The sequence below is a fragment of the Pteronotus mesoamericanus genome, unplaced genomic scaffold (genome assembly GCF_021234165.1).
Source record: "Pteronotus mesoamericanus isolate MK-2021 breed Mesoamerican mustached bat unplaced genomic scaffold, CSHL_Meso_final contig_1141, whole genome shotgun sequence".
NCBI classification, from domain to species: domain Eukaryota; kingdom Metazoa; phylum Chordata; class Mammalia; order Chiroptera; family Mormoopidae; genus Pteronotus; species Pteronotus mesoamericanus.
The window spans coordinates 1,723-9,615 of NW_026555021.1; the positions used below are offsets into that span (position 1 = coordinate 1,723).

The 7,893-nt window shown below is 40.9% G+C and overlaps 1 protein-coding gene across 1 annotated transcript; it reads right to left on the reverse strand.

The window, feature by feature from the left end:
* Positions 1 to 1,006: 1,006 nt before the first annotated feature.
* Positions 1,007 to 1,916, reverse strand: LOC129072059 (transmembrane epididymal protein 1A-like). The gene has a single exon (XM_054575453.1). The coding sequence runs from the start codon at positions 1,889 to 1,891 to the stop codon at positions 1,007 to 1,009; it is 885 nt and encodes a 294-aa protein (XP_054431428.1). The 5' UTR covers positions 1,892 to 1,916.
* Positions 1,917 to 7,893: the final 5,977 nt, after the last annotated feature.

Sequence of the window (7,893 nt, forward strand, 5' to 3'; positions counted from 1 at the left end):
TGATTTACTAGCACCTTCTCTCCTCCTTCTGGGAGAGAAGCTCAATGACTAGGTGGAAATTTCTGCCAATTCCAGGGGGCTGACATGCTCAGGGTCCCTCTCAGCTCTGCATTCCTGCATCGTCAGCACCACTGGGCTCAGCTGTACCCCACATTTCATGGCAGTTCCTTCCCTTCCGCTCCCATGGACTGCAATCAGGGCTTTTTTTCTTTTTTTATGTTACCCAAGAACCACACACACAGACATATATGTGTCATAGACTTTACTGAACAAGTAGGAACAACGGAGTTGTTTTATATCACAGCAAAACACAAACAAGTTAAATTAAATAAGTATGATTCACATTTCTTACAACCACTTTTGGCAATTCCTCTCTTGCCTCCTTTCTCCTCAGACATGGTTCTCTGCTAAGTTATTTGCTATGTCTTTCCCCTCATCCCTTACTCCCTCTGAAGGCAGAAGTAACCTCATTCCACTCAGATTAAAAAGCAACAACAAAACAAGTCCTTAATTCTGCTACACTTTAAGTAAAAAGTAGAGAAAAATGAAGAAAACAGAAGCCCTCGCTATTATGCAAAAATAAAATGGACCCCTCTCTTTCACACAGTGAAGTGCTTCAGCAGTAGACACACACACGCACACCGCCGGCCTTGCCTCAGAAGGGTAGAAGCCTCCTGGGGTCCCCAGTGACACTCCATCTCCCTCTATTTTCTCATTTCATTTTCTCCTCTTGGATCCCAAAGCCTGTCAGGGAAAAGCACCGCTCCTTGTTCTCGCTTCATGAAAGTCCATGGCCTGGTACCACCCTGAATAGTGGGGCAGGAAAGGCACAGACCCGGAGAGATCCGAGTGGTGGACGAAAGTTCTGCTAGGAGCGTGAAGGTTTATTTAGGAACAAGGAAGATGACCGTGTGATGGAAAGCCACTTGTAGACCCCATGCTATGCACTCCACGGGCAGCCTCAAAACTTTCATTGCAGAAGGCTAGCCCAAGACAGATTCTAAACCTAGACGCCCGGGTCCTGCAGCTCGGCCCCTGCCCTGAGCTTCTCCAGCTCTTCGCTGCTGTAGCCTGTGGGGCATGGCTGGTACTTGGTACCTGCAGCTTCTGTCCATGAGGAGCAGTGATGATGCCATAGGCTGCAGATGCCATAGACAGCAGCCAGAATGCCTGCCCCTAAAATCAAATGCCAGCAGAAGAAGATGGTGAGGAAGGCGAGGTCCACGGGGTTTTCTGACCTCCAGGGCTGCCCGGAGGGAGGAACGTACAGCACCATGCAGATCTGCAGCAGCCAGGTGCTGAACACCAGCCCCATCCAGGACTTGAGCAGCCAGAGCGGGGGCTGGTCAGGGACCCAGACCTCGATGAGGAGCACCAGGCCGACCAGCAAGGCAGGCACTATGAAGAGAACGTGCAGGCGGATCTCCAGGCTGTCCTTGTGCTCAATGTGGGCTGCCATCAGCAGCGCCAGCATACAGCAGGCCAGGGCCTCGGCTGCTCGCTCCAGCTTCATGCTCTGCCGTGCCAGGCACGACTGGCTCACAATGTCCACCACGCCACTGAGCAGGAAGAACCCATACATGGTGACATGCTGCCAGCTATTTGGGAACAAGAATGGCCGCCGAGGGTCCTCCCAGTCTATTATCTTCAGCCGGTTGACTCCTGGGGGGTAGAAGAAGTCGGCTATCATGCCAGTCAGGCTGATAACGACCTTCACCATTCCTTCCACAGGTACCTGCTTCCACCAACTGTGTCCTCGCTTCTCCCTTGGGGGTAGAGGGTTAAAAAACTTCTGTCCCCGTAGCAAGGCCAAGGATGCCCGCACTGAGTAGTAGAGTGAGTAGAAGAAGAAGGACAGCGCTGGAAGCAGGTGTCCCTCAAGGTTCCCCATTGTCTCTGTGTGTGTGTCCGGGCCAACAGGGCAAGAGCTGGAAGATGATCAGCAACCTCACAGGGCTCTCCTCCTGAGCAAGCGTGGCTGCTTCAGAGCAGTGGAGAGATTTTCCTGACCCAGCCCCACCCCAGCCTCCCACACTTGGAAAGGCCTGCCTCCCTGTGCTGGAGGCACCTGAGTCCCTCCCAGGGTGGGTCTCCTGCAGGCTGAGGCTTCACCTCACTCTGTTCCTCACTTAGATGGGCTACGCCTGGAATTGCCACCTCTGCCCCTCGCAGCTGCACTCCTTCACTCTCTATCTCACTGCCCTTCCACCACACCCCACAACAGAGGGGAGGGAAGAGCTCAGGCATTCCAGCAAAGAAGGGTGGTGGCTGTCTCTCTTCTATGACTGTGTTATGTGCTGGGCACATTGCATGTTTCTTCTCAATTAAATCGCTCAGCAACTCTATGAGGGAGTTATTATTAAGCAAATTTTATAGGTGACAACAGGACTCAGAGGGGTGAAGGGTACCACATGATAACACACCTACCAGCCAGCATGTGGTCCCAGGTCTATTTATCTGTTTACAAAGTGTTGAGTTTGTACATAACAAAGGGACTGAATCTCAGCTCCAACATTGCAAGTTTCAGGATTATAGGCAAGTTACTTTGTCCTCTTTCTGCCTCAGTTTCCTGATCTGTAGAATGGGAATAGTGATAACTTCATAGATCTGTTGTAAAGCTTAAGAAGAATAATTTATGTGGAGTATCTGATACATAATAGATACTCAATAAATGGCAGTGATTATTAGTAAATTTACCATTCTTATTACTAACATTCCTTGCTAATTTCCTATGATGTTGAAGTTGTGCTAGTATTTCTATGAATGATACCAAAGCAGGAATCAAAGTAAAAAAGTAATTATATTGCAGATATAAAGTTATTTTATTAATAGTAATTGAACATCATAATTAACAATTTACTTATATATTAAATTACTGTTAACAAAATTCAAAAGAACAAACCATAAAATTTTACTCCACATGTAACAAAATGTTAGTTTCCATGCAATGTAAAGAGCTCTTACAAATAGAAAAGCTAAAAATGAACTATTCAGTAGGAAAATGGGCAATGACATAAAGTGGCTATTCAAAACAGTAAATGCTTATTAAATCTATGAAAACAAGATAGTAAATCTCACTGGTATGTGAATGAATAATAAAATCTTCATGATACCTGTTATGAGTTGAAAGTTTGTCTGCCCTCACTGTTTGTATGCTGATGCTTTAACTCCCACTGTGATGGTATTTGGAGGTGGGTCCTTTGGGAGATGATGGTTTAGATGAGGTCTCGAGAGTGTAACCCTCATGATGGGATTAGTGCCGTAAGAAGAGAAAGAGAGAAAGATGTCTCAGAAGAAAGTGTTTGCTGTGGTTACTGGGTAGAGTGTTTATATATATATTTGATATGGTTGGTTCATTGTGTTGTTCAAGCCTTTTATTTCCTCACTTACTGTCTGTCTGCTGATTCGCCCATGTGCATACACCGAGGAAAGGCCATGTTGAGCACAGGGCGAGAAGATGGCTGTCTGCAAGCCAGGAAGAGGGCTCTCATCAAAACCTAGTCGTGAGGGCACCCTGATCTCCGACGGCCAGCCTGTAAAATATCTTCCAGCCTATGAATATCTGTAGTTTAAGCTACCCAGGCTATGGCACGTTGTGAGAGCAGACCAAGCTAAGACAGAATTTTGGGGTACTGCTGAAAGGAATACTGTCTTTTGCCATCTATAATGCAAACTTTTTATCCAAATTTTTGAGGGAAAAGTAAGGATGAGCATTATACATGGTAATTAGTACTAAAAAGTGGGTGTGCATTGTACATGGCAAAATGTGGTACCTAAAAATGTGGCAGCAGCTTTGGAGCTTGGTAACAGGTATAGTTTGGGAATGTTTTGAGGTTCATACTATGAAAAGTAAGGTTTGCCATGAAAGAGCAGTTATTGGTGATCCAGGAAAGGCTCAGAAAGAAAAGAGAGCTATTCAGAAAGCTTTCATTTTCTTAGAGAATATATAAATAGTCATGAACATAATGTTGGTGGAAATATGACATTAAAGGCTATTCTGGTGAGGTCTCCAATGGGAATGCGGAATGTTATTAGCCAATAGGGAAAGGGTAATTCTTATTACAAAGTGGCAGAGACTTGGCTGAGCTGTGATTGTATTCTGGTGTTTTGTGGAAAGTAGAACTTGTGAGAGATGAAATTAAGTGTTTAGCTGAGATTTTTAAACAGTGTCGAAGGAGAAGCTTAGTGCCTCCTGGCTGCTTATATTTTAGTAAAGTGCAAAAAGAGATAAATGAGTTGAAGAAGGAATTGTTAAGCAAAAAGAACCAGAACTTTAAAACTTTGGAAAATTCTCAGTCTGTCCGTGTTGCAAACAATGAGAAAGTTTGTTCTGAAGAGTACGCTAAGGGTGTGGTTCAACAACCTTTTGATAAGGAGATTAGCATATGTGTGAACTACAGATCTAATCAACAACCTCATCTGAAACACTGCCAGTTTGAACTGAAAGGGATGCAACCGAGACTAAATGAAGGAAGGTTATTGGACTTCTTAGGTCCTGCGGGACTGGACCATCGAGCTATTTGGCTGTGAATGTGTGCTATTCTTCAAGACAAGGGAAGAATTGTCCTGACGGCAATTCAGAGATCATCAGACCTAATTTCAACTGGCCAGACAGTGGCCTCCTGGAGACTTGGGGGTGGGGCCACCCAGATCTGCTGGCTGGCAACCCACCCAGCAGAGCCACAAGAGTGGGATTGCCATCCCAGTGGGTCCTGGAGGCAGGACCTCCACCCCAATGGGTCAGAGAGCAGAGCATTAAACCATAAGATCTAATGATATTTGTCTTACTGGATTTTGAACTTGCTTGGAACGATCATTCTTTTCTTCTAATTTCTCCCTTTTGGAATGAGAATGGTTACCCATGCCTGTCCCATGCTGTATTTTGAAGCATATAACTTCTCTGGTTTCACAGGTTCATAGCTGGAGAAGAGTTTTGCCTCAGGATGAATCACGTTGTGTTTCACCCATATCTGATTTAAATATTTTGATAAGACTAGATTTTAGAGTTGAAACTGCTATTGGTTGAGACTTCTGAGATGAAATAAATTTATTTTGCATGTATTCATGATTCTTAAGGGCGCCATGGGCAGAATATTATGGACCGATTGTGCCCCCCACCCCAAATTCATATGTTCAAGGCATACCCCCCAATGTAGTAGTAGTTGGAGTTATGCATTTTGCAGGCAATTAAGTTTAGATGACGTCATGATGGTGGGCCCACCTGATGACATTAATGTCATAAGAAGAGAAAGAGAAAACTGACCTCTCTGCCATGTGAGAACTAAGCAGGAAGGTGGTTGTCCACAAGACAGAAAGTGGGCCTTCACCAGGAACTAAATTGACTGCCCTCTTGATTGTGCACTTTGGAGCCTCCAGAATAGAGAAGTGTCTTTTGCTTAAACCACTCAGTCTGTGGTATTTTGCTATGGTAGCCTAAGGTGACTAATACATTGACCCATTGGTTGTTTAGAAATAGTATAAACAATAAAATATAAACAAAACAAAAAAACTTCATGAACTCTACAAAAAAGCTCCTAGAGTTAATAATTCACTTAGTGAAGTCACAGGATAGAGATAATATGCAAAAATCAACTGTATTTTTATATACTTGCAATGAACAAATTAATTTTTGCAGTGTTATTTATAATAGCATTGAAAAATGAAATGCTAAGGTACAAATCTAACAAAATATGTGCAGCATCTGTATGTGGAAAACTATGATATACTGTTGAAAGAAATCAAAGGCCTAAATAAATGGAAAAATATAATGGGAAGAAAAGATTGTGTAATTTTCACAAATTTGTAAATTCCCAGTTTTCATTCTGTTATTGACTTATAACTTCATTACACTGTGGTTGAGGACACTTTGTATCATATCTTTCTTTTAAAATTATTGAGACTTGACTCACAGTCTAACATGTTGTTTATTCTGGAGACTGTCCCATTGCACTTAAGAAAAAAGTATATTCTATTGCTGTTGGGTAGGGTATTCAAGTATGTTTGTTAGATTTGCTTGGTTTATTGTGTTAAGTCCTCTATTTCCTTACTTATCGTATCTCTGGTGTTTCTACCCATTACTGAGAATGGGGTATTGAAGTATCCAACTGTTATTGTAGAATTGTCTATTTTTTCCTTTAGTTTTATTCATTTTGCTTAATATATTTTGACGGTTTGTTAATAGGTGGGTAAATATATCTTCTTGCTGTATTGAACCTTTTATTAATGTATAATGTTCTTTATATCTTGTAAACTTCTTTTGACTTAAAGTCTATTTTGTTTGATAATACTAGAGCCATTCCTGTTCTCTTTCAGTTAGTATTGGATGGAATATTTTTTTCATCTTTTTACTTTTGATCTAGTTGTGTCTTTGGATATAAAATGACATGTTTTTATCCATTTTGCCAGTCTCTGTTTTTTGATTGAAAAGTTTAATTCTTTAATATTTAAAGTAATTACTGATCAGGAACTGGCATTTTGCTATTTGCTATGCACTTATAGCTTTTTTGGTTCCCCATTCCCAGAATTACTGTCTTCTTTTGCATTGAGTTTATTTTTTTTGTAGTGAAATATTTAGTTTCCTTTTGCATATATTCTACAGCTATTTTCTTTGTGGTTTTTATAGGGATTACACTTAAAATCCTAAAGTTATATCAATATAATTAAATTTATACCAGCTTAGCTTTAATAACATAAAACAGCTCTACTGCTATACATTCTGCTATCACTTTTCAATTATTGATGTGGCAAAATTAAATCTTTATATATCATGCATCTAAAATCATAGACTACTAATTGGTCTTAATGCATTGTTTCTTAAAGTAGGTAGGAAACAAAGTGTGGAATTACAAACCAAAGTTATAATAATACTACCATTTAGCCCTGGTCAGTGTGGCTTAGTGGATTGAGTGCCGGCCTGAGAACCAAAGGGTCACTGGTTCAATTCCTAGTCAGGGCACATGCCTGGGTTGCGGGCCAGGTCCTCAGTTGGGGGCATGCTATAGGCAACCGCACATTGATGTTTCTCTCCCTCTCTTTCTCTCTCCCTTCACCTCTTTCTAAAAATAAATAAATAAAATCTGAAAAAAGTACTACCTTTTAGATTAATAAGTGTTCTTAAATATGTGTTCATCTCTTAAAATCATGTGGAAAACAAAAAGTGGGGGTATAAACCAACATTAGAATTGTACATGCTTTAATACTTGCCTATTTGTTTACTTTTACTGAGATATTTACTTCTTAACATAGTTTCAAATTACTGCCTAGTTACTGTCTTTTCATTTCAGTGTGCAATTCACTGTAGCATTTCTGGAGAGGCAGGTCTAGTAGTAATGAAAAAATTCAGTTTTTGTTTATCTGGGGATGTCTTAGATTCTCCCTCATTTTTGAAGGATAGTTTTGCTAGATATAGGATGCCTTTTTTTTAGCACTTTGACTATATATCAGCTCATTGTCTTTGGATCTCCAAAGGTTCTAATGATAAATCTGCTCATTATCTTATTGCAGGTCCTTGTATGTGATGAGACATACTTTCAGGATACTTTGTTTTTGTCTGTTATAAGGTTGATAATAATGAGTCTTGCTGCAGGTCTCTTTGAGTTCATCCTACTTCAACTTTAATGGGCTTCTTGGATATTTCTATGTATGTCTTTCATGAAATTTGGAAAGTTTTCAGCTATTATTTCTTCAAGTATTCTCTCTGCCACTTACTTTCTCTCTTCTCCTTGGACACTTGCAATACATATGTTTGTTTGCTTGATAGTCTTCCACATGTCCCTTGACTCTGTTCACTTTTCTTTAAACTTTTTCCTTTCTGTTTTTCAGAGTTGATAATTTTGGTTATCTTATATTTGAGTTCATACATTTTTTATTTTGTCTAATCGTCTGCATTTGAAT

Excerpts from the sequence above, each read along its gene's own strand:
- LOC129072059 (XM_054575453.1), bottom strand. The coding sequence starts at position 1,891 with ATGGGGAACCTTGAGGGACACCTGCTTCCAGCGCTGTCCTTCTTCTTC.